The sequence below is a fragment of the Microcebus murinus genome, chromosome 4 (genome assembly GCF_040939455.1).
Source record: "Microcebus murinus isolate Inina chromosome 4, M.murinus_Inina_mat1.0, whole genome shotgun sequence".
Lineage (NCBI taxonomy): Eukaryota > Metazoa > Chordata > Mammalia > Primates > Cheirogaleidae > Microcebus > Microcebus murinus.
In genome coordinates this window covers 47,564,297-47,591,754 of record NC_134107.1, presented here as the reverse complement: position 1 = coordinate 47,591,754, position 27,458 = coordinate 47,564,297, and the positions used below count along the sequence as shown (strand labels likewise).

The following is a 27,458-nucleotide window of genomic DNA, read 5'->3' as shown; positions in this document are numbered from 1 at the left end:
AACAGGTATCTGTGCACGTATGTTCACAGCAGCATTATTTGCAATAGCTAAAAGCAACCCAAGTGTCCATCAATGGACGAATGTATAAACGAAATGTAGTACATAGTTATAATGGAATATTATTCAGTTTTAAAAAGGAAGGCTGAATAATACATGGCACAACATGGATGAACCTTGAAGACATTATGCTAAGTGAAGTAAGCCAGTCACAAAGTCTACAAGAGGATAAAACATAGTGGCCCATATAAGCTGCTTTCTAATAATCTTATTTAGGAAGATAAAATGACAGTAACTAATAGCATCTCATACCAATCAGGATGGCTACTATCAAAATACCAGAAAATAACAAGGGTATATCCTTATTAGGCTACCCTACTTCCACAGGTGTGGTTAAGAGTAAAGACCCTATGCAAAGCTACTATTTTTCTCTATTAAATAATCTTATTTATTTATTTGTTTGTTTTTTTTGTTTTTGAGACAGAGCCTCGCTCTATCAACTTGGGTAGAGTGCAGTGGTATCATCGTAGCAACTGCAACCTCAAACTCCTGGGCTCAAGAGATCCTCTTGCCTCAGCCTCCTGGATAGCTGGGACTACAGATATGTGCCACCATGCCTGGGCAATTTTTCTACTTTTAATAGAGATAGGATTTTTTTTTTTTGAGACAGACTCTCGCTTTATTGCCCAGGCTAGAGTGCCATGGCGACAGGCTAGCTCACAGCAACCTCAAACTCCTGGGCTCAAGCAATCCTGCTGCCTCAGCCTCCCGAGTAGCTGGGACTACAGGCATGTGCCACCATGGCCGGCTAATTTTTTTATATATGTTAGTTGGCCAATTAATTTCTTTCTATTTATAGTAGAGACGGGGTCTCGCTCTTGCTCAGGCTGGTTTTGAACTCCTGACTTTGAGCAGTCCGCCTGCCTCGGCCTTCCAGAGTGCTAGGATTACAGGTGTGAGCCATCATGCCCAGGCCAGAGAATTTTAGATCTACACCAACAAACATAAGGAAAAACAGGCAATCAGAGCCCCAAAATAAAGTACCACATAATATGGCCATAATAATTTTGATTTTTAAAAGCTATAAAGTGTTGGTTATAAAATGCTTCTTCTATGTTTACTTAAAAAGAAAGAACATATACATAAGTTAAATTTTGGAGAAGGGTCAAGAGAAAAAGGTATTTTTATCAAAATAAGTCCAAAACTCTAAAAAAATCAAAATATACAAACCACGTGCACTATATAATAACCAAAAATATGATTAAGCTTATGTAATTCATTTAAATACAGTCATAAAGTATTTTTTAAAAAGTACTTCACCTGATCTGCATGAATTAGCATCATAAATGCATTCCTTTTGCAACTTGCATCCTTCTCATTCACCAGAAAATCATGTATCAGTTCAGGGGCATCAGGTATAAGATGTTCAAAATTTCTTTAAATAAAATAGGTAACATCCATATTTAATAAAAAACCTTTCGCATTTTAGCAACACTCTGGATTATACCAAAATTAAACTTAATCAAACTTTATAACACAAATGATTATTTTGCTTTTTAAAACTTTAAATCAATTAGAATTGGGGGAAGGAATCATAAGGTTACACCTTTATCTATTAAATTATCAAATTATATATTTTCTAGTTCAAATTAGAAAAAGCTGATTTATTCAACAAGCTATCTATTAACTGATGTCTCTAATGATTGTCTTGCAGATACTTTAGGAATATAATATCAACACATTAAGAATTAACAGAGAAAAAATATAGTTCTTTGAATTTTATTAGTTGTGCACTACATTTACTAACTTATTTACTTACTAACTTATTTCTCAATTTGGAAATTTAAAAATATTTGTAGTACAGAGAATAATGAACACTAGCTGAATAAAAACCATCATCTAACTTCAATAATTATTAATTCATGGCCAGTGCTGTTTCACTTACACACTTGCCCACTTCCTCCCCTTTCATGTTGTTATTATTATTATTTTTTAATTTCAGCATATTATGGGGGTACAAATGTTAAGGTTATGTATATTGCCCATGTCCCCCTCCCCCCTTTTCATATACTTTTGAAGCAAATCCTAGACAACTATTACTTCTGTGAATGTATCAGTATGTTTCTCTAAAATTAAAGACTTTCTACTTTTAAAACAAATCATAATTCCGTTATCATACCTTAAAAATAATTCTCTAATGTCATATAGCCAGTGTTCAAATTTCCAACTGTCATATAATTGTCATAATTTTTATGTGTACACTACTTTTTAAATTCTGAAATTTGTGTAGTCTGTAGGGTAACATGCAAAGAACTCAACACTTTCCTTGACAGACAAAATCTAATAGTAAGACAATTGTGAAATAATTTCTCAATCAAGAAATATATGAAAGTACAAAGATGCTTATAAAAATTACTTTTTACTTCTAAATGATTGACACCAGTGATTATAAAAACCAAGCAGGATAGCTTCCTCTAACTGGTTCTTTAAATTGTTTTTAAAATCCAGAATCTTTAGCAAGAACATTCGCAATCAGTTCAGAATTATACCCCTTGTGATTAAAAAAGTTCCCTCTTGAAAGCCTCTAAGGGTAAAAAGACAAAATCCACATTCCACAAAAAGAGAATTCTAAAATAAGGTGAAAAACTCAAAGCCCACTGTGTCTAAGCAAGTAAATAAATAAAGTGGGCTGGATTAATACAGTTGACAATAAACTGTATTTAAAAGGGGCTACTGTCATTCAATTTCAGCAGCTTATGGCTATGAAGAAAGTAGGGCCAGTGTTGCCAAATATTTTGACTTTTTAATGTTGGCAACTTAACAATAATAAGGAAAAAATAACTTGCTGGCCAAACAAAATATATCTGCAAGCTATATAAAGTCTGCAAGCAACCACTTTGGAACCTCTAGTCTAAAAGACTAAACAGTTCTTACAGAACTAAGCCCAAGGAGTATCTTTATTTACCTATAGATAGTATAGATGGCCAAAACAGCATTTCTTCTAACATAGCTGTGTCGATGTTCCAAACAAGCACGGATGGCTGGCATTAAAGGTTCTAGCAATTCTGCTTCTTTTAATTTGCAAAGAAAACGAAGAGTAGATCCTCGAATAAATTCATTAGGATGCTGAAGATCCTGATATAAAAGTTTAAATATGAAATGCTGAGTCTCAGCTTTTCACAAAAAAATTTTTTAAATGCAAAACTTTCTGATGGAAAAAGATCAAGTTTGTGCAAAAACCTGTATTATCAGATAATTTCCATCAGATTCCTGTTAATTAAAACAATTTTTACCTATCTAATCAATGTCTTATACGTGTCACTGTTTATTAATAATGCATATACATAAAATACACAGAAAATGTCTGAAAAAGTAACAAGAGAACTTTTTACAATAACTCTTTATAACTTCAATTCCAAATATCTACAATTTACATCTCATTAAAGACTTAACTTTGAAAATTAAAACCAAGCCCATTTCATCAATTTTACAATTATTTGACATCAAAGCAATATTCAGAAATAATTATTATTTGGTTTACCTTTCTGTATGCATCACATACAAGAATCATTTCATGTAAAAGTCTCCCATCTGGAGTTGTTTTAGGAACAATTTCCCAAAATACCAGTAGTAATTTTTTGATGGTATGATCCTGAAGAGGTAGCACAAAACGAATGATGGTCATCAGAAGTCCAGGAAGCTTTTCACCATTCAGAATCATAATGATTACTTTCTTCAAAGCTTCAGTCTTTGACTTCACATCTCCTTTTTCTGATTCAAAAAGTTTTTAGGAAAGGGCGATTATTTTGAAAGAAAATTCCTCACATAATTTTAAAAGCAATTAACAAAATAAAATATACTTTTTCACTTTACTATCAGCAATGGTAATAAAGGTACAAACTCAAGCAACAAAGATTCTCCATGTGGCTCTGACATATACAAGTGTATGTCTTTGCGCAAGTCATTTATCTTTGAACCTTAGATTCTTTACATATAATATGGACTGGAATTAGATTTCTGGTCCCTAACCCAACTGAGTTAATGCAGACTTCATTAATCTATAGGCATACCAAGTAATCATGTGTTTTAAACACATACGTAGCTATTTTTCCAAAATGTAAATACATGCCCTTAAGATAAATACTTCTGAATTCAGTGTGCATTTTCTCAAAGTTATAACCACTATAAGGGGACAACCACTATAATAATGGGGAGGGCAACCACTATTGGGAGAGGAGGGCAAATATATGACCTATTTTAACATTAGAAGAGGGACCCCATACTCAAAAAGATTGGGAACTAAAGGAGTGGACCAACTCCAAAATCTCGTATTTCTATAGGTTATAAAACTTTAGAATCTTCCTTAAGATAGCATCTGAAAAACTGGCAGAAAATTAAAATGTTCTAGATCAGTAGTCATTGGTTAGAATTATGGATGACATGTTCAAGATAAAATGCTAGTTTACTATTACTGAGCATATAAAGTATTTCAAGTATTGTATGAAATACAAGTATTTCATGCAAAACAATTCATAATTTCACATCTTATATTTGCATACTGAAGAATAATACTAGCTAAGTAAAAAGTCATTTCAAACCCCCAAATTCTATATATTACTAGGTTAGTGTGGTATTTTTGTATATTGCAGAAGAGAATATTCTTAAGTATTTGGACTGAGAATACAGTGAGTGATTGACAAATTCACCCCATCAGAGTCAATATTTCTGTTTACAACAAACTTCTTATGTATCTTTCAAGGGTTTCTACCTCCTCTCACATATGGAAAAAATAACTGATTTGTGCCATATCAATAAATAAATAGATATAAATGGAGTGCCATATCGAATCAACAAATAAATATTAAAGGATGCGTGAGTATCAATCTGGGCAAACCTTCAGTTTTTACGTCAATGAGGATGACAAAAACAAAGCATCAGGAGAAATGACAGTAGCTGATAGCAGTACTTACAAAAACAAGCCAGATTAGGCAAAGTTCTAAGTAGCTAAAGTTGTATTCACTAAGCCTAAACAGGTTTTCCTCTACAGGTTTTAAAGCTCCTGTTGTGAACTTTAAAAAAAGACAAAAGTTTTTTTTTCCCCTTCCTAATCTGTTTGATAGTGTAAAGGACACAAAGTCCAAAAGGCATAAAACTGTATCACTATAATCTGATGGTTTCTTTTGCTCTAGTTTTTGAATGTTTTTCACAAATTAGTAAATTTCTAAAAGTTCACCAGGATAGAACTCCATTTGTAATAAAAATTTTTAAAGTTTTTAACCAAAAAAGTGAAATATCTCTATAATGAAAACTATAAGACACTGATAAAGAAAGAAGTTAAAGAGGACACACAAAAAAATGAAAAGATTTCTTATGCTCATGGATTAGAAGAATCAATATTATTAAAATGTCCATACTACCCAAAGCAATCTACAGATTTAATGCAATCCCCATCAAAATTCACAGAAATAGAAAAAATAAAATTTATATGGAACCACAAAAGACCTAGAATAGCCAAAGCCATCCTAACCAAAAAGAACATAACTGGAGGAATCATATTACCTGACTTCAAATTATACTACAGAGCTGTAGTAACCAAAACAATATGGTACTGGCATAAAAACAGACACAAAGACCAATGGAAGAGAACAGAGAATCCAAAAATAAATCTACACATCAATGGTGAATTTATCTTTGACAAAGGTGTCAAGAATATACAGTGGGGAAAGGACAGTCTCTTCAATAAATGGTGCTGGGAAAACAGGGTATCTATATGCAGAAGAATGAAATTAGATCCTTATCTTTTGCCATGTATAAAATTTAAATCAAAATGGATTTAAAAACTTGAATTTAAGACCTGAAACTATGAAACTACTAAAAGAAAACAGTGGGGAAATGCTTCGGGAACTTTGGTCTGCACAAGGACTTCTTGAATAATACCCCCAAGCATAGGCAACCAAAGCAAAATTGGATAAATGTGACCACAGCAAACTAAAAAGCTTCTGCATAGCAAAGGAAACAATCAACAAAGTGAAGAGATAGAATGGGAGAAAATACTTACAAACTACACATCTGATAAAAAGACTAATAGCTAGAATACATAAGGAGCTCCAACAACTCAATAGGAAAAAATCACATAATCTCATTAAAAAATAGGCAAAGGATCTGAATAGACATTTCTCAAAAGACAAATAGCCAACATGTATATGAAATGCTAAACATCATTAGTCATCAGAGAAATGCAAAGCAAAACTACAATGAGATATCATCTCACCCCAGTTAAAATGGCTTTTATCAAAAAGGCAATAATGAATGCTGGTAAGGATGTGGAGAAAGGGAAACCCTTGTACACTGTTGATGGGAAAGTAAATGAGTGCAACCACTATGGAGAACAGTATAGAAGATCCTCAAAAAAAGAAAAATGGAACTATCATATGACCCAGAAATCCCACTGCTGGGCATACATCCAAAGGAGGGGAATTCAGTATATTGAAACCATAGCTGCATTCCCATGTTTACTGTAGCACTATTCGCAATAGGCAAGATTTGGTATCAACCCGATTGTCCATCCATGGACGAGTAAAGAAACTGTGGTACATGTACACAAGGGAATATTGAATAGCCACACAAAAGAATGAAATCCTACTATTTGCAACATAGATGGAACTGGAGAACATTATGTTACTTGAAATAAGCCAAGCACAGAAAGACAAATCTTGCATGTTCTCACTCATATGTGGGAGCTAAATATTAAAAACAATTGATCTCACAGAGACAGACAGTAGAATGGTTACCAGAGGCTGAAAAGGGTGGTGGGGATGGGGGGATAAAGTGGGAATGGTTAACGGCTGCAAAAATAGTTAGATAATCAGAATGAACAACAGTTGATAGCACAACAAAGTGAATACAATCAACACTAAGTTAGAGTATGCTTTAAAATAACAGAGTGGAATTGGAATGTTCCTAACACAAAGAAATGATAACTGTGTGAGGTGACAGATAACCCAATTACCCTGATTTGATTCAAATCCTCACATGTACCCAATAAAGATATATAACTAATATGTAGCCATAATAATTTTTTAAAAGGCCAGGCACAGTGGCTAATGCCTATAATCCTAGTACTCTGAGAGACTGAGGAAGGAATGCTTGAGGCTGTGAGTTCCAGACCAGCCTGAGCAAGAGTGAGAACTTGTCTCTGCCAAAAATGGAAAGTGTTACCAGGCATGGTGGTGTGCACCTTTAGTCCCAGCCACTTGGGAGTCTGAGACAGGAGGATCACTTGAGCCCAGGAGTTTGGGGATGCAGTGAGCTATGATGATGGTACTGTACTCTAGCCCAGGCAACAGAGTAAGACTCTGTCTCAAACAAAAAAAAATTTAAATGAAAAAATCTATAGCATTTATATTTTAAGCCCCCCACCACTACAATCTCCATTTAATCTAACAATTCAAATTGAGGTGAAGGATGTTTCTCTCTGCATCTTCAAAATTTCCAGAATATTTTCCTTCTATGAACACCATCAAAAATATGGAAAATTTCAAATATCAATTCAATTCATCAAAGTATACTATCTCCTACTCCAGTGAATGCATAGTCATCAGAGTTCAGATGCAGTGATTAAAGATAAAGCAAATAGTTAAAGCAACTCAATATTTAACCAAACAAAAAATTATTTGTTATTCAAAATTAGAAATTAGTTCTATTTTTTTTCTCATCTCAACTCCTCTTAAAGGCAAAATTGGAGACTACTGATTGGAAGAGAGAGCTAAGGCAGCTGCAATTAAGACATAGGTATTCAATTAAAGGCAGGTTTTGTTCTTTACCTTCCTATCTGTAACCTTAAGCATTTGGGGGATATAAGAATGAAAATTTTTGTTTTTTTTTATTTATTTTAAATTATATTTATAATTATAAAATTTTTTTTCATCTTTAGCCACAGGAAGTACATAACTGTCAGTGAAAATTGAAAAAAATAGAAAAAAATTATAACAAGCATATTCACTAACCTGCATTTCATTCAACTATCTTACATGAATATCAAAAAAGAGAAACCTATATGGCTATTATATATAGTGATATAAGTTTCAATATCATAAAAGAAGATTTCTTTTACCTTCTCTAAAAATAGACCCAAGAGAAAGCTAATATTAAGTAATCTAAAATCAGGAGGTGTTCCATCACTGCTGAATAGGCAATTAAAACATTGTCTCTTTTCAAACTGTAAACTATCTTCTAAAAAGACACTGCATTCACTTAACAATATTTTAAGTACAATTTCAGTCTGCTTAAAATAGTATTTATACGTTTAAGTTTTATTTATTTTTAGTTCAATTAAACAAGAATCATTACTTTGTAGAGTGAATCATTAAAATTTTTTTTTTCTTGACTGAATCACTCACAAAAAGGAGACACAATATACATGTTTAAAATTCAGAAATACAGTTCTTGTTCTCTTATTTGCAAAAATGCTTTAAAAATGAAAAGTTGAGCCGGGGCACAGTGGCTCATGCCTGTAATCCTAGCACTCTGGGAGGCTGATGTGGGAGGACTGCTTGAGCTCGGGAGTTGGAGACCAGCCTGAGCAAGACTAAAACCCAATCTTACTATAAAAATAGAAAAATTAGTTGGGTGTTCTGGCAGCTACTCGAGAGGCCAAGGCAAGCGGACTGCTTGAGCCCCAGGAGTTTTAGGTTGCATGAGCTATGATGATGCCACTGCACTCTATCCAGGGGAACAGAATTAGACTCTGTCTCAAAAAAAAAAAAAAAAAAAAAAGACAGAAAAATTAAACCTTTCTTGAAATAAATGTTTATTCCAGTGTTGACTTCATTTCTCTGGGTGGGAAACCCAAAGAACAAAGTTCTTTTGGTTTTATAAGCTGAGTAACATGAGGTTAAGTGCACAAAGGAATTAAGACATTCCAATACACATTCTCAACCTGCTGCATATAGAAAATTGCAAGCTACATTTAATGCATTGAACTGCACAAGCAATTATGTTATTTTGAGGACTAACAACTGAACTATTACATCTCTTTAGCTTTTTTTTTTTCATTTCTTTAGTTTTATGAAGCTAAACTGAGATGTTCTATTTTCAAAAGTCAGTATTAAAAGTCCAAAGTTAAGAAGTTTTCATTTTTTTAAAAATAAGACAAAGGTCTATTGAGGAGATCCCAGAAAAACATATTTAGACAAAAATTAAGCATTTCTAACTTTAAAGGAATATGAAATGTACATTAACTTTCATTTTTTCTTTTTCCATTTCATTCTCAAAATATTATCGAAATTTACCTAGATCATTTTTTAGGCTAATTTCAGATGGTGGTTCTGAATCCATTGGCACGTTAATTAACGTATAGCACACGTTCTCAGCAGCCGTCATGGTTCTCAGTTATAAACAACCCTCCACACAAGATCTAAGGATGACAGATGCCAGAAAATCTAGAAAAATAGATACAGAGATAGCATTACAAGTTTTTTTTAAAAAACTACAAACCAGTAACTAAAGTGATATCTTCAAAGTATTAGAAGGGGAGGGTCAATCTACATTGTGTTCCCATAAAAATACATTCTAATAGAAAACACACTTGTCAGCCCCGGCCTAAGATATATTATCTCTCACTCCACCATCCACCTCCCCTGTCCAGCGTTTGAATTAAGGCCCACCAAAAAGTGACAGTCCCCCAGCCCCACCACGCAATGTTATGGAACAGTGATTTTTAACATAACGCACACAATCTGAACTTTTTAAGTTAAAAGACCCTGTGCGTCAATACTCTGCCAAAACCTCACAGCGCTTTATTGCGGTCAACAGTCGGTCCCGACTCTGTGTCCAAGGCTCCCTTAACCGGTGCGCCGCAGCACTACCTCGTCCCTCCCGTTTCCCGCTCTCCTTTCTCCAGCAAAGCAGGGCCCAGCCTGAAAGGGCAAGCCCCGGGGGCTCGGGAGGGAGAAGACCCCTGGCCAGTACGCAGCCCGAGGCGGGGCGTCCGGCCCAGCGCTCCCCAGCCCCCCACCCCCACCCGTTCCCCTTTGCCAGGCCCAGACGCCAGCGGCCTAGTCGCTCCTTTCCCCATCTTCCCGCTGGCGAGCCAGTTCCTCCGATTCCGCCTGGCCCACCGCGACTCCAACACTGGGGGCTTGTGGCCCGCTACCTGGCTCCGAGCGGCAGCGGCTGGGACAACCGCAGAACCCTTCAACCCAGCTCCAATCCGCGGCAGCAGCAGTGGCGGCCGAGCAGAGTCCTCGGCTGACGTGGAAAGGGGTGGGGAGACGAGCGTAGCCACAGCCATCTAGCACCTACGGCGCCTCAGAAAGGACATTCCTTCTCCGTCCAGCAGTTGCGCTCTGAGACTGTGTCTTATTTTCTTCCTCTTCTCTAGTCCACGATTGGTGCAGAGCAGAGTGAAAGCACCTATTTTATAGTTTTCCCTACAAGCCAAGCGCTGAATTAAGCGCCGTGGCCATTTAAACGCTGTTTGGAAATTGTTTATTCTTCCAGGAACTAAAATAGTCAAGGAGAGGAAGTGCTTGGAGAGAGGGAAAATCTTTTTAAAGGGCTGTGTAGTCTCTTGGAAAAGAGCTCTGGACTTGGAGCTAGGAGACTCTTTTCTTGCATACCCACTGATAAACTGGGCAAGTAACTAGTAGTATTGGGAAAGTAATTTTAGTTATTTTGATAATGCCTACTAGGTTATATTAGGATGCATTTCAGTTCTTAACCTCTCTAGTAGTCTGATTCTGCCTCTCTGCAGTAGGCTTGGAGTTGATTGAACATCTAAAGTCACATTGGTATAATTTCTGCTTTTTAGTAATGGGCTGCCTCTTTCTTGATCCTTTCTGAACAGCCATATTTTTAAAAAATTTTATGCACAAAGGGAGACAATCACTGTTTTAAAGGATTTTACCTATTTCCTAAGACCTACTTGTTACAGCTGTAATCAGCCATAGTACCTTCAATTTTGTCCACTTGAAGTTCTATATGCTCCTGCTCCAGCGCACCCTCCCATCCCCGCCAAAGAAAAAGGTTCTCTGGTCAATTATTAATAACAAAACATTTGAAAGCTTAAGCAAAATATTGTGGATACAAAGAGATCTGACAACATACCCTTATTAACAGGTTCACCTCAGGGAGATAAAACACAAATAGTGCCTTGTCTATCTAGAATCCAAGTATTTTGAGATTGCTCCTTTTTAGAACTATCAAGAAAAATATACATTCTTTGTGCATCCAAAATACATCACAAAGGCCATGTGTTTAGCACTTTAAGAGTGCCCCTCTGATCCTGTGCATTCATTAAAAAAAACAAAAACTTTTTAGCTTGAGCTAATGTAGAGTGACATGAATACAGAGATCTCATATACTCACCACCCAGTTTTTCCCAATGGTACGGTCTTTCATAATTATAGTACAATATCAAATTCAGGAAATTAGCAGATACAATTAGATTTACCCATTCTTAGTCATATTTCATCAGTTGTGTATTTAGTTCTAGACAATCTTATCATGCTTAGATTTGTGTGATCACCAACACAGCCAAGACACAGAACAGTTCCATAACAAGAATCCCACCTTTTATATAGCCCACAGCCACTTCCTTCCCTAGCCCTGGCAACCACTGATCTGTTCCCTACCTCTATAATTTTATCATTTCAATGTTATATTAATGGAATGATACAATGTAATCTTTAAGATAGGCTTTTTTTACTCAGCGTAATTCCCCGTGAGATCAATCCAAGATATGTGCGCAAGTTTGTTGCTTTTCTGTGTATTCATTTTTAACATGGAATTTTCACAAATGTAGTTATCTGGTTTCCAAGTCCACTTAACTTATCAAGAAGTGACAATCTATCAGCAAGAAATGAGGCCAGATATCATGGAGACAAGAGAGTAGCATGACAATTACCAGAGGCTGAGAAGGGTGGGGTTGAGGAGATAAAGTGGGGATGGTATAAAAATATAGTTAGATAGAATGAATAATATTTGATAGTACAACAATGTGTCTATAATCAACAATAAGTTAGGGTATACTTTAAAATAACTAAGAGTGGAATTGGAATGTTCCTAACACAAAGAAATGTTAAATGCCTGAGGTGATAGATACCCCAATTACCCTGATTTGATTCACATTGTATGCAGCTGTCAAAACATCACACGTACCCTATAAAGATATACTATTATGTACCCATAATTAAATATGGAAAGGCAAGAAAATGTAACATTTTACGTATTACCTCATTTTAGGTCTACACCTAAAATTGTCATTGGCAGTTTATATATTGTTGCATATTTTTAAATAGAGCTTTTTGAACATGTATCAGGACCTTGTATAACCTTACCAATTCTTTCTGACCTGTTACAAAAAACACTTTGTTTTGGTACACTTTAGTGTGTATTATATCATTTTGAATACTTTTTTAATTATGTAAGTTGAGAGCAAAGACCTTATCACGTATCAAGAATCATAAAAATTTAGGTGTCTAGGAAATCAAAGCCTAGAGAGAATGGACTTGCCCCAAATCATGTAATGGTCAAACACTAAATGAGCTAGGACTACAACCCAAATCCTGTCATTTACCATACTACTTTTTATTTTTAACCATGCCAGTTCTCCAGAGCTGCACATACAGAAGCTCAATAAACTCTAAGTGAATTAAGTATTATCTTTATATCAAAGTGATAGGCTTTATGTGACATTATAGGAATTTTACTATTGATAATTGTTCAACACATCCTAAATAGAATAAATGAATATAACAGTTCAAACATGAAAATGTATCACAATGAACTCTGTACGTACAGTGGGGTTAAGTCTTATGGGATAAGGAGTATTTTAAATTCTAAAGTCAGAGTATAAGAATAAAATCACATATTGGAAAAATTACTAAAATTGTCCCCAAAGTACCATACAGATTACTATTTTTTTTCCAACTAAGTACAAGCTAACTAGTGGTTTGCATTTGGGAACAGGTAAAAAAAAGATCACACACTATCTTTACCTTTAAATGACAGAATCACTCAGCAAAGACAGGGTCACCCAATGAAAGGGACAGGGGAAGACAGACCTACCTAAGCAAAAAGCAGATTATGCAATTTCCCAATTATGCTCCCATAACAAACGATATACCCATTGAGAGTGAAGGCAGGTGGGAAGTCCCTCTGTTTACTGTTTTGTATGTGTGAAAGTTACATGTGCTTGATGCAACTCTATCATAGATCAAATAGCCACGTGATACTTATGTCCAACTGCCAAGTTTCAATGGCAGATTCTTGGGGCTACTTCTGGAGTACAGACTGACATCTCACACATTCTAGTACTTAGAAAACTTTCTCTCAACAAGGCTGCCAGTTTCTTTTACCACTCACAGATTTAAACCTAAGACTTTTTAAGATTTGGGAAACTCCTGGAGAAAAAAATTAAACTAACATTTTATGAATTTTAGAGTCTACAAGGTGTTATCACATACATTCTCCCATTTAACCTTCACAATAATTCTCCGGTTTTCCTTAAAGTAGGGCCAAATAACTCACCTAAAGCCAATAGCAGCTAATTAGAATTAAGTCTAAAATCAGGGTTACTGTCCATAAATGAATTTCTCTTTAGAAAGATACACTATCTCAGAAAGCAAAATAACTCCTCTATGTTTCAAAATAGCAATAAAATTTTGCATTATTGCTTTTTTTAAAATCGGATTTCCTCTCATTTTACATGGTCTAAGATAAAAATTGTTCTGCAATATCTAAGTATATCACTCATGGGGATAATGGAAGGTAGCCTAAAGATTATGCTGGGAGTAAGGTTGGGGAGGATAAAAGGTTTGAGATTACAATATGCCTTTTTTTGTTTTTGTTTTTTGCAGAAGTTCTCTACAGAAATCAGAGCTACAACTACTGCCATCTGCTGGCTGGAAACAAAAACATTCATATGATAATAATCTTGCTGTTAATACTTTTGTTGGGAAGTGGTGGTCTCTTCGGTTTTAATCAGAATTTCCACGTTTGGACCCTGAAATTTGTATTCTGAACCAAATCTCCATGGATTATTATGTAGCCAGTCCATATACTGGAGAATTGTTATAAGGCCGTGTTAGATAAGTGGTATACATTTCTCCATCTCTAAAAATAAAGCAATTCAATTTGGCAAACATGGCAAATAACCAGTTGTAATCCCAGACTACAATTTATTATTTACAATTGAAGCTACTTAAAAAATAACCCAGTACAATAGGAGGTGAAATAATTTTATTTCACAGTTGTCTTTTAAACCACAAAGACACTATTTTCTTCATATAAAAACATTAGCACAGATACCTATACTTTCTAGAAAATGATACATATACCCTCTGAAAGAAAAATGAATCCCATTATATGGCATCAGTGAGGCTGCTTGGAAACAACTCACATCTGGACTGATTCCTAAACATACCATTCCACTACTCTGCAACTTTTGGTTCAAAGTATAGATTACTGTCATCAGTATGTGTTCCTGCATTCTTACATATTTGATAATGCACATATAGAATGGTTTATCACTTAATGTTCCATTGGCTCATCAGCCTTTTCTGCAGGTTCATCAGCAGGTTGAGCAGGCTTAAGAGGGAAAGAAAAAAGAAAATATGTAAAATAAACACTTTATCAACATACACTTCTAATCACAAATATTACATTATTAAAAAATTAATGAGAAAAAGGGGTTAGGAGATATTTTGGATATTCAATTTTAGTTCATTGTCCTGTTAATAATTTCTGAACAAAGGTTTTGTTTTTTTAGAAAAATACAGTTGATCCTTGAACACCATGAATTTGAACTGAATGGGTCCACCTATAGGCAGATTTTTTTAAATAAATATACTGGAAAATTTTTTGGAGACGTGACAACTTGAAAAAACTAGCAGATGAACCATGTAGCCTAGATATATCAAAAAAATTAAGAAAAAGGTATGTCATGAATGCATAAAATATATGTAGATACTTGTCTATATGTTAATTGTTTATGATATTGGTAAGGCTTCCAGTCAACAATAGGCTATTAGAAGTTTGAGGGGAGTTAAAAGTTATATATGGATTTTTGACAGCACAGGGGTCAGTGCCCCTAGTCCCGTTGTTCAAGGGTAATTGTATATATAATTTCAGTTCTGAAAACCTAAACATCTTTGAATAATTTTACCATTTTACCATTCTTTACCTTGCTCAATAGTAAAAGCCTTCCTTATATTATCACTATCACACTAAAATATAATCAGCACTTCTTAGACATTCTTTTTCCCTTTACCACCAATAAAATAGCAAAGATACAATCAAACAGCTGTGTTTGTGGCACTCCAACTCCATGGTATCCTTCCCAACAGTGGTAGTTCTTTCCAATAGTAGTTTCAATAATACAAATCTTGTTCCCCCCAACAGTGCCAACAATAACCTTTTCAATTTGAAAAAAACTCATCATGTAGAAGAAATTTCTGTACTACTTTTTAATCTGCAATTACACAGCTATCAAATAAACATCCACAGATAGCAAATGGGTATTCTATGCATCTAGCAAAAAGACCCATATTTAACCTGGGATTCACCAATATTTCTTGATGCTTTTCTTACTATTTGTAAAGAGCCATCTTAGTGTTCAAAGCTGGCCCCCAGTGAACCACTTCTCCCAATCCCCACTCATATAGAATCTGTGCTGGCCTTGTGACTTGCTTTAGCTGAAAGAATGTGTAAAAGTGATGCTGTGCCAGTTCTGGGTCTCAGCCTTAAGAATGCCTGGAAGCTTTCACTTCTGACTTTTGTAAGCTCTGAGTTGCCACCTTGCTAGAGAGACCCTGCTATAGAATAGACTCTGAGACTACATGGACAGAGGCTCTGTCATCCTAGCAGAGGTCCCAGCCTTCTAGCAGCTCGTCTAAAACATGCAGAAGGTGTGAATAAAGTCATCTTAGATGTCCCAGTCCCACCCCACATCTGACTGTAATGTTTGAGAGACCCCAAGTGAGACCAGCAAAAGAGCCATGTAGCCACAGAACTCAGGCACCCACAGAATTGTGAGACATGTTTGGTGTTTGAATTCATAGGTTTTGAGGTAGCTTATTACAATAACCCAATAATCAACTGTTCTCTCTTTTTGTGTTATGGAGATCACTGCCCCTCAATATTTTATTTTACTAAGTTCTTAATTTTCCTACTGTGATAGGAATTATGGGCCTATCTTAATAATTAAAGATAAAAATGATAGATTTACACACACAGTAGTGGAAGAAACAGCAGCTTATGATAGAACTAAAGCCTTTTATGCTATTAGATACCTGTGACTTTCTCTGTGGTCTTTCTTCTAGACCTTCCAGGAATGGAGACACATCATCATCATCATAGATTGTAAACTCCAAGTCTTTACCAACAATTCCAATGGAAACATTCTGAGGGGGAAAAGAGGGTAAAAATAAAAAATTGAAAAATTTTTTAGAAATAGATTTAGATATTTAGAAATCTAAATCTAAATAGAAATAGACTTTTAGAAATATTTTTTAGAAATAGAAAAATGCATACGAAAAAATACTGGCTGAAAGACACAGAATAAGAACTTAAATAGCACTTGAATAAGCCTTTAAAAACTACTTATGTGTGAGGGGAAAAAGAGAGAAGGAAATTGGTAGACCCTTGTCATTTGCAGATTTAATATTCACTTTTGATTATCATACTAACCCCAAACGTCTATGTCATCTAGAAACACTGTTCAAAAAAGATTATGCAGATTATAAAGTCTTCACATAGATATTAAATAATCATCTAATCACTTTAACAAAATGGCTTTATAATGCTGACTAATCTCACTTTATTTAATGATCATTAATCTCAAGTAGGCCTTAGTGGTTCCTGGATCATTCTAAACCACTTCCTACATCATTTGATCTCCCCTTCTCTTCCACAACTCCTTTTAACATTCTCCATTCTCCTTGCAGCTGAAAACCTTGTTCCTATTTCACTGAGAAATATAGGCAATTGGAAGAGAACTTTCACAAGCTCCCACTGTATCCACTCTTTCCTATATTTACGTCCCTAGATTCTTCCTTCTGTTACTATGAATGATTAGTCCAATTTCCTTTCTAAGGCCAATATTTCCACCTTAGTTAAAGGACATTGCACCAGCAAGTTTTTCTCATATTTCTCCTACATAAATGCTTCCCTTTACACTGGATCATTCTCTTAATCATGTAGCAAATATAATTTCTTCCATCCTAAAAAATAAAGTAACAAAAACCCCTCACAACATCCTCTTCCAGCCACCACTTCATTTGTCTGGACCCTCAACAGACAATCTCCACTGAAGAGCTATCTCCAGTCCTATTCTCATTCTTTCTTGATACCATTCCTATCAGGCTTTTTGCCCGACCATTCCATTCATTCCATTAAGATTGTATTGTCAAGTCCTCTGTGACAATATCATTGTAATCTAATGGTTAATTCTCAATCCACATCTTTCTTGATCTACTAGCAGTTTTTCAATCCCTCATCCTTGAAAGTTTCTCTTCATTTGCCTTCAAGGATGCCTCATTTCCTAAGTTTTCCACCTACCTCTTTAGCCATCTTTCTCAGTCTCTTTTGCTGATACCTACTCATTTCCCAATTGAAAAAACTTGGCCCAGTGCTCAAACCACTAGTCTAACTATTTGATTTCTTTAGGAATCTCATTCCGTCTAGACTCCAAATGCCATTTCTACACAAATACTCCAAAAGTTTAAAATCTAGGCTGGACCACTCTCCATGGAACACCAAGGAGTGCCAACAACTGCTTACTCTATATCACCAATTGGCCAAACAACAGGCATTTTAATTTTTACATGTTCAAAACTGCCTGATCTTCCCCCTAGCCCCTACTCCAAAACCTTCCTCTGATATTATCCATTTCAGTAGATCATAAATCTTTTCTTCTAGTTAATCAAGCCAAAAACATTGGAGACATTCCCACCCCCACCCCCCCATCATGCCCTACAACACATTTGTGAATAAACCTTTTTGGCTCTAATTTCAAAAGATATCCAAAACTGAACCACTTCTCATCATCTCTATCACTGTGCTCCAATCACCATCATCTCTCACCCCAATTACTATAATTGAAACTATTTCCACTCATGCTTTACTATAATCTGTTGTCAAAATGCCAACCAGAGTGATTCTCTTAAAACCTAAACCAAATTATGTTATTCCTTTGCTCAAATTCATTAACAACCCACTCAGAGTAAAATGCAAAGTATATGCAATGCTTATACACAATCTGTCCTCCATTACCTCTCTGGTTCCTTTTTTTCTCCTCTTCCTTGATTATTGACCCCCAAAACTTGCCCCCTTGCCTTGAATAATAAGTTCTGACCTTAGAACCTTTGCATTTGTATTCCCTAGAATAATCTTGCTGTAGACATCTGCATGGCTCACTCATCTCCTTTAGATCTTTTCCTCAAATTTCACTTTCTTGGTGAGGCCATCCTTGACCATCCTATTTTAGATTACACTTGCCACACTACCTACCTACATCCCAATTGGTTACTTTCTCCTCTTAACCTGTTTTATTTTTTACATAGCATTTATCATCTCCTAATGTACTATATAATTTACTAATGTGTATATTGTTTATCTCCCCCCACTTGAATGTATGTTCCATGAAGGTCAAGATGTTTGTTGTGTTTACAATATTCTCAATGCCTAGAAAGTGCTTGTACATGGTAGGTGCTCATTATATACATTTTTGTTAACTAAATTAACACAAAGGTATGCCTATCTGCTGGGAAAAAATGGACATTCTATATGAGACTTACTGGTTTTATTGCTTTATACCAAAATGAAATGTTTAAAAAATGACATTTCAAAATCAGATTCCTTAGTGAATAGCTTTAAGGGAGAGAATGAACCAAAACAACCATATCCTACTCCTCTTTTATTTACATTTATGTAATAAAGGATTAAACTGTAATGTTAATATATATAATTAGAAAACATGATATTTACCTTTGTAGTTAGGTCCTGCTCTGCAGGAAGTGTCTCTCTTAGGGCACGCAGACCATGTTTAACCAGTTCATTTAAATTGCCTATATGTAATAAATTAACAATTATTTCTCAGTTTCATTGCCATGCTAGGCTCCTTTTATTTATCAAGTCTACAGTCTGAAATTGTGGTTTTAGTTACCCACTAAACTTATGTCAATAAAAATAGACGAAAGTTTATTGGTTGGAATATCCCCTTCCCAGAGTTAAACCTAGTATTATCCTATAACACTTTGCTTTGAGTAATACTAATAAAACAATCATTTTCTCTGCATCCATGGAACTGCAAATATTTTCTCCATAAAATGCTCTAATGTCACAAGAAAACAGAGTAAGATGACAAAGAGGTAATCAGTTATTAGTACCAGGTAAAAGACCTGATATTAATCCTCCTGCCACTGTGAAGCAAAGCATTTCAAAACCTGCCCTATCATCACATCTTACATCTTTTATGTTCCTATTTTCCACACCTACATTGCCTTTTTACTTGTTGCTTACAGACTACTTAATGCAGAAATGTCTATGTGGCTTAAAATAAGAACAGAATCACAGAAAACTAAAAGTTGTAAGCAGAACTTATAACTGACAGCTAATACAGTGGTCCTCTACTCTGGCTGAGACACATTTCAAACCAAGTAAATCAAGAATTTTCAAGGTTGGAGATACATTTATATTTTGAGAGTTCTGCTGGTGATTGAAACTACTATGGTAATAATAAGGAGTATCTATAAAAAAAAAAAAAAAAAGGCCGGACATGGTGGCTCACATCTGTAATCCTAGCACTCTGGGAGGTGGAGATGGGAGGATCACTCAAGGTCAGAAGTTTAAGACCAGCCTTAGCAAGAGCGAGACTCCTATCTCTACTAAAACTAGAAAGAAATTATTTGGAAAACTAAAAATATATATATAAAAAATTAGCCGGGCATGGTGGTGCATGCCTGTAGTCCCAGCTACTTGGGAGGCTGAGGCAGGAGGACTGCTAGAGCCCAGGAGTTTGAGGTTGCTGTGAGCTAGGCTGACACCATGGTACTCTAGCCCAGGCAACAGAGTGAGACTCTATATCAAAATAAATAAATAAATAAGAAGGAGTAAAAACTAGTAAGTGACAGAAACAATAAATACTTCATGGGTTTCATTTTTTAAAACAACTCTTTTGTAAGGCTGATAATTTTCTTCATTTAGGATACTATGTTTATTCACTATATAAAGATTGGAGGAGGCAAAAAAACAAACCAAAGATACAACAACAAGGCATCACTTACACTCCATAAATTCAGACATATGTCTCTCCAAGTAAGTACGAGCTGATTGGGAACGGGCTCCAATGGACATAGCTCGGCAGTCGAAGTAGTTAGCAGATGGACAGGTTTGGAAAATGTGAGGACCCATATCCTACACATAGAAAAAAACCACACCACATAATTCTTGACTTTGATTGAGCTAAAAATTAAAAAAACTTCTAGTCAGTTTTTAAAAATCATGAAAATATAACAATACTCTATGAACTTACATCATAACCAGCAATAAGCAGCCCAACACCATACGGTCTCCGGCCATATCGTTGTGTTGGTATCTGGGTCTCTTAACCTGGTTAAAGAACTTGTTCTAACAAGGAATAAGGTATAATCTTTATTTTCAAATTAAACATTATTAACAAAGGTCTCTGGTTGCTTCCTTGTTACCTAATCCACCAGAGGAAAAGGAAAATAAAATAGGACAGAATTTCCTTGGCCTAATGTTACAAAATGTTTGACTTTCTACCAAGCCCAAGAATGAGTGCTAGCAAAATCATCTCATTCCATGTAGAACCTCATTTGTTTTCGATATAAGGGGTCCAGGACTTTTGGGGACATCCAGAACCAATAAGAAATTTTAAATCCCGTCTAAAAATGATGCATTTTAAAAATGAATAATTCTCCTGAAATTGGGCTTATCTATGCCTGAAAAGTATCAATTGCTTATAAGGGCTAATGAAAGAGCAACCCAATTCCTTAAAGTTATTACAGCCTGGCTGGGTATGGTGGCTCATACCTGTAATTCCAGCACTTTGGGAGGCTAAGGCAGGAGAACTGCTTGAGGCCAGACATTCAAGACCAGCCAGGGCAACAGAGTCTCTACCAAAAATTAAAAAATTAGCTGGGCATGGTGATGTGTGTGCCTATAGTCCCAGCTACTCAGGAGGCTGAGGCAGGATGAGTGTTTGAGCCCAGGAATTTGAAGTTGCAAAAAAAAAAAAAAAAAAAAAAAAAAAAGGTTTCATAATTTTACTTACATTATATATTATCATATTCCTAGTAATTAACTTAAGGATTAAGTATCAAAACCCTTTTAAATTCATACCCATAAATGCTAACATAAAAAGGATACTGCTTCCGATTAGAGAGACAAGACGAGACACAGGAAGTGGTCTGTCAAATACAAATCTGGAATCCAAACACTCCTGGCGCATAAAATTACTAAAAAAGAAACAAGAAAAATAGTAATTTCAATAGACAGCTATTCTAATATAAATAAAAAAGTTTGATTTCACTTTGCTTTCTTCCAAACATTTACATGGATTACATCTATATAAAGAAATCAGAAAGGTAAGAAAGACAAGGCCATAATGATGCATTTTTATGTCAGACTCTGGGGCCACATGAGGTTTGTAAAAAAGACTAAAACATTCCATAGCTCTAGAAAATTTTTGTCTCAGAGCACTTATAGAATAGAGAAGAGAAGGCTGAACAAGGGGAAAAGAGCAATCTCTTCTTCTCTTATCCTTCCTTCCGTCAGTAAGTTTATCTTAACTCTAGGTCTTGAACCAGCAAAAAGAGTACCTACTCTGTTGTTTTTTTTTCCCCTCTTGAAAACAGACTAAAATTTCCCCAATAAAGCAAGTGCAAAAAATAGACTATAGCAAAGGACATCTTTACATGTTCTTCCCAATGTTACTTCTATTCGTAAGCAGCACTCTAGAGGAGATACTGGACACTAACTGCTGAGTCTCACTGTTAAATCTAATAAAATCAAGCAAGGTTAACACTGGGAAAAAGGGAATCATGTCTATTAAAGAGGATAAATAAGAAATGAATATGTTCCATTTTTTCCATATTTCTTTGCCCACTATATGTGTATGTCACATTTAATGATCAAATGTTGCCAGCAGGAACCAAACTATTTCTTCAGTATGTTGACTTAAGTCCATTTCCTAAGGCTAAAAATGCACTGCACAACATGGCAGGCAATACTCACATGTAGCTATTGAGCCCTTGAAAAGTAGCTAGACTGAACCCAGATATACTGTAAGCACAAAATACACATCAAATTTCAAAGATTTAGTACCTGCCAAAATGTACAACATCTCATTAATAAAGGTTTTATATTGAACACATGCTGTAAAGTTAATATTTTAGATTGGATTAAATAAAAGTTTGAAAATATAACACATCTCACGTGTTTAAGAGTAGATAGAAACCCATAACGCTGTCACTATACTGCTGACTTAAGAGAGCAAGGGACTGGCACGATAACTGGAAAATCTTAAAACAATGGCATTACTATGTCCTTTCCTAGTCCTGTCCTGTCTCTAGTCGTAGACTAGAGACAGAGTCTAGCTCTGTTGCCTGGGCTAGAGTGTCGTGGCGTCAGCGTAACTGACAGCAACCTCAAACTCCTGGGCTTAAATGATCTTCCTGCCTCAGCTTCCCAAGTGGCTGAACTACAGGCATGCACCACCACACCTGGCTAATTTTTTTTTCTACTTTTAGTTGCCTAGCTAATTTTTTTCCATTTTTAGTAGAGATGGGGTCTCACTTTTGCTCAGGCTGGTCTCAAACTCCTGACCTCAAGCAATCCCCCTGCCTCGGCCTTCCAGAGTGCTAGGATTACAGGTGTGAGCCACTGTGCCTGGCCCTACTATCTCCTTTAGTGTTTATATTCTTTCTTCCCTAATCACAAAACAAATTTAAAGATTAGCTTGGGCTAACTACCTTCCACCTCCAACACACATACATACTATCTGAAAAACACTAAAGTTCCTTTAAGACAAGATCCATATCTGAGTCACCTTTATATACCCTGCAGTATCCAGTATTGAGCATTGCAAAAAATAAATGTCTAATACATACTGATGTATAAAGAAAGCAAATGTGGTTTGGCTCATCCTTAGAAACCAGACAGAAGTATCAAGCTCTTCTTAGACACAACATGGTTTCAAATAATGTGTGTTGCATTAGCAAGTATGACATTATTCAGTGACTTCTCAAAAGTGTTACTATTAAGGCTGGTGAGGTGGCTCATTCCTATAGTCCCAGCTCTTTGGGAGGCTGAGGTGAGAGGATCACTTGAAACCAGAAGTTGGAGACCAGCCTGCAAACAAAGTAAGACCCCATCTCTACAGAAAATAACAAAATTAACCAGGCATACTGCTGCGTGCCTATAATCCCAGCTACTTGAGAGGCTGAGGTGGGAGGATGGCTTGGGCCCAGGAATTCAAAGTTACAGTGAGCTATGATTACACTACTGTACTCCAGTCTGGGTAACAGAGTGAGACTTTGTCTCAAAAAAAAAAAAAAAAAAAAAGTTTAACTCTATAAATTACTATGACAGGGATCAAAAAATGGAATATTTAGCAACTAACTCAAACCCACTTTCAGGTATTCACAATCTTTAACTTATAAACATTCTGGCAGACAACTTCCTAAAATATCTTACCTGGATCTTTCCTAGAAAAGTAATTAATTATGAGTCAAAAGGGATGTTTCTTTTGTTTCTCATGATCATACTCACCACAACAGTCTAGCATCAGCAGTAAGCCCCGCAATTGAGATACCAATATGGTTGTCAACATGGAGAATTTTTTTCTGATGAGCTGCAAGCTCTGACTGTGCCCTCTAAATAGAGACATTATAAGACATAAAAATAAGTTTATAACTTTATTATCTACATGGTGAAATTTACACTGGGTAGTTCTGTTTTCTAAAGGAGAAAGATACATATATTGCTTTACTTACTTTCAAAGCTACCAACACTGCATGGGTTTTTGACTTCAGACCAACTGTGGCTGAACCTTGTTTAACAGCTTCCATTGCATATTCAATTTGATGAATCCTGCCCTAAAGAGAAAAACAACACATCTTAGAGTCATCTTAGAAGACTCTTTTATAAATTAAAAATTAATTTAGATTGTTCAACCTCAGGTGAGTATAGTTAAATCTCAAATATTTTTTAAAACCAGGAAACCTTTATAAAATTAAGTTTTATTGTATCTATTTAAGGTATACAACATGATGTTTTAAGAGATATATATACACATATGTGTGTGTATATATATATATATACATATATTAAAATGGTTACTGTAATGGAAGAAGTGAACATATCTATCACTTCACATAGTTACCCATTTTTCCCCTCTGTGGCAAGAGCAGCTATAATCTACTCATTTGGCAAAAATTCTAAATACAATATACTACCTATATTATTAACTAAAGTTAATGCTGTACATTAGATCTTTCTACTTGTTCATCCCACACATTTGCTACTTTTAACCATTGACCTACATCTCCTCAATTCCTCCTCTCCCTTGCCACGCCCATCCTGGTAACCACTATTTTATTCTGTAAATATTTGACCTTTGTTTTATAAAAATTCCATATATGACTAAAAGCAGCCAATATTTTTCTTTCTGTTTCTGGTTTATTTCACTTAGTCTAATGTCCTCTAGGTCCATTAGGAAATTCATTTTAATTATAAGTTTCATTTTCAGGAATGTCTAAAATAATTGTATTCCCTGTTCTCCCAGCCTATGATCTCATGAATTTCTAAACATATTACAGCCACAAAAAGTCACTTCATAAAAATGATATAAAATATTATTTTACCTGAGGGCTCCAAACAGTAACATCATTGTCATACTGGTTGCGAAACTGAAAGTAAAAGAAAAAAAGATCTATTAATATAAAAACATTACAAATCCCAACTCTTAATATTCATTAAGAAATGTGCTAGTACCTTGCCACTATCAGAATGGCCATTATTAAAAAATCAAAAAACAATAGATGTTAGCATGGATGCAGTGACAAAGGAAAGCTTATACACTGTTGGTGGGACTGTAAACTAGTATAGCCTCTACAGAAAATAGTATGGAGACTGCTCAAAAAACTAAAAGTAAACCAGTCGACCCAGCAATCCCACTACTGGGTATCTACCCAAAGGAAAAGAAGTTATTAAATTATCAAAAAGACACCTGCACCTGAATGTTTATTGCACAATTCAAAATTACAAAGATATGGAATCAATCTAAGTGCTCATCAACTGATGAGTGAATAATGTGGTATACATATACCATAGAGTACTAGTCAGTCATAAAAAGAAATGAAATAATGTCTTTTGCAGCAACTTGGATGGAGACCATTATCCTAAGTATCTCAGGAATGGAAAAAAAATACCACATGTTCTCCTCAGAGTATATATGATCATAAAGTGGTATAATGGACATTGAAAACTAAAAATGGAGGAAGGGGGAGGGGGATGAGGAATAAAAATCTACCTGTTGGTTACAACGTACACTAATTCTGGCAATGGGCACACTAAAAGCCCTGACTTCAGCATTATACAATTCACTCATGTAACAAAAACAGTTGTATCCTCTTAATATTTTTTTGGGGGGGGGGGGAAGAAATGTGCTTGCATGTGTTTCTATTCAATGTTAAAACAATACTGTTCATGCAATCTCACTTAAAGATTACTACTGTACTCAGTTGTCAATTCTACATTTACCATGAGCTGGTGGGGAGGAAGAAGCAGATTTAAATAGGTTCTATCTTTCCAACTTCCTATTCTTTTACCCTCCATAGCACCCCCTTTGGGCTCAGTCAACTCAAGTTCATAGTCAAGTTTCCTTCCTATTTTTCTTATGCTGTTCCCTTATACCAGGCCCTAATGAAAAGTCAAAGCCTTCCTTTTTTTAAATTAGCTCAAATGTCTGTCTCTTCAAGTCTCCTTTCTCTCCAAATCCCTCCAACACATACAGTTCTTTATCTAAATGTCCCTTTCTATCTCTGTTATGATTAGGGATTTGTCTGATTTATCTTTGAACCCTCAGTGTACTTATACCTGTACAAGCACTTTGTGTGTTTTAATATTTATATTGAATAAATAAAACCAAAATACCCTCAGGAAGTTAAAGGTACATACAAATAGCTACACCGATATAACCATTACTGCTATAATGACCGTATTAAAACAAATCTATCAATACTTGGGAGAATAATCATGGGGGTGAAACTGAGTGCTGGCATGGCAAACATAGGATTGGAAGCCCAGAGCCCTCCATTGTAACCTCGATTCCATCACTTCTCTCAGCCTCGGTTTACTTTTCTGTAACCAGGTGACTGGACAAAGTGATTGAAAAGAGCCTTTTCTAATTGAGCTCTCGGGGAGAGAGAAATCAGACAAACCCACCAGGAAAACGGACTCTGGAACACAAACCTTGGGGTTAAGTCCGCACTTATAAGCGGCATAAGTAGGCCTTCAAGTTAATTCCCTGTCTTCTGCTCTCCCACACAAAACACGAGGGGCCACGCTGGACCGCTCAGAATCTCCTCCAATGAAGGGACCTGAGAGGTGAACTCGGCTAGTTGGCCGAGGAGGAAGTGTCCCAGGCCCCGCAGAAAGAGAAACTCAGTCGCGGTGGAAATGCCGCACCGACTACCGACTGTCCCTCGCCGGGACAGGCCAGAGATGCTGAATCACTGCCGGAGACCTCCCGTCGGCTGAGCCTAGCATGCCCTGTAGCCCCGTGGCCCCGGGCCACGCTAAAAATGGCAGGAAAGGTGACTTGCCATCCCCCAAACATTGGACTTGTGCCTTAAACCTTCCAGGGATTCGGGATCCAACGTACCATGGTTCCGGCGCGGGCCTGGCTGCACCCTCCTGCAAAGCTACGAATCAGGCAGCGCTGCCGACACTATTGCTCGGCGATCTACAGGGAAGTCTGCGGGGTTTTGACGACGGCGGCGCAGGGTAGTGCAGTCTATCACAGAGACATCGATAGGCGTCTAACTCTTCCCCGCCTTCAAAATTCCTAGCCCGTTCGGAGGTGGGCGGGGCTTCGGAAGATAGGAACTGAGGTTGGCGGGAAACCCAGGGCCTGTAGTGCCAGCGCTGCTGAGAGCTGCAGGGCCGCCCCCATCAAGTCGCCCTTTTTGGATTCTCAGCAAACTTTCGTGTGTGTTGCAGATTCCCTCCAGTTTCTCACCCGCCCGGTGGGCTGCACCTGAAATCACTGGAGACGACAGCCGTAACTCCGTGTGATCCAGGCTCAACCTCTTATTCACTGTCCATAGAGATTTGGGATCTTGTGTGACAAAAAAACGAGGCTGCAGAAAAGGCCACAAAATAATGGACCATTTGTGTGTGCCAGCCACACCCTTCCTCGAGCATCTTGTTTGTGT

The 27,458-nt window shown here is 36.2% G+C and overlaps 2 protein-coding genes across 3 annotated transcripts in view; both read right to left on the bottom strand.

The window, feature by feature from the left end:
• COPB1 (coat protein complex I subunit beta 1) overlaps window positions 1–10,292 on the bottom strand; it is a 36,720-nt gene extending 26,428 nt beyond the window's left edge. For both annotated transcript variants that reach the window (XM_012780721.3, XM_076002157.1), the window contains exons 1-5: window positions 10,151–10,292; window positions 9,288–9,437; window positions 3,539–3,768; window positions 2,963–3,132; window positions 1,318–1,432 (exon numbers count right to left, since the gene is read on the bottom strand). In XM_012780721.3, coding sequence (XP_012636175.1) covers window positions 1,318–1,432; window positions 2,963–3,132; window positions 3,539–3,768; window positions 9,288–9,378 — 606 coding nt within the window. In that variant the 5' untranslated portion in view covers window positions 9,379–9,437; window positions 10,151–10,292. The remainder of the gene's footprint in view (window positions 1–1,317; window positions 1,433–2,962; window positions 3,133–3,538; window positions 3,769–9,287; window positions 9,438–10,150) is intronic.
• A 3,860-nt stretch (window positions 10,293–14,152) lies between these two features.
• On the bottom strand, window positions 14,153–27,016 carry PSMA1 (proteasome 20S subunit alpha 1). Its single transcript, XM_012780719.3, has 10 exons — window positions 26,906–27,016; window positions 24,885–24,929; window positions 24,015–24,116; window positions 23,791–23,894; window positions 21,388–21,476; window positions 20,531–20,601; window positions 20,283–20,412; window positions 18,985–19,064; window positions 16,290–16,400; window positions 14,153–14,586 (listed from the first exon to the last, which is right to left on the bottom strand). The coding sequence occupies exons 1-10, from the start codon at window positions 26,906–26,908 to the stop codon at window positions 14,530–14,532; spliced, it is 792 nt and encodes a 263-aa protein (XP_012636173.1). The 5' UTR covers window positions 26,909–27,016; the 3' UTR covers window positions 14,153–14,529.
• Window positions 27,017–27,458: the final 442 nt, after the last annotated feature.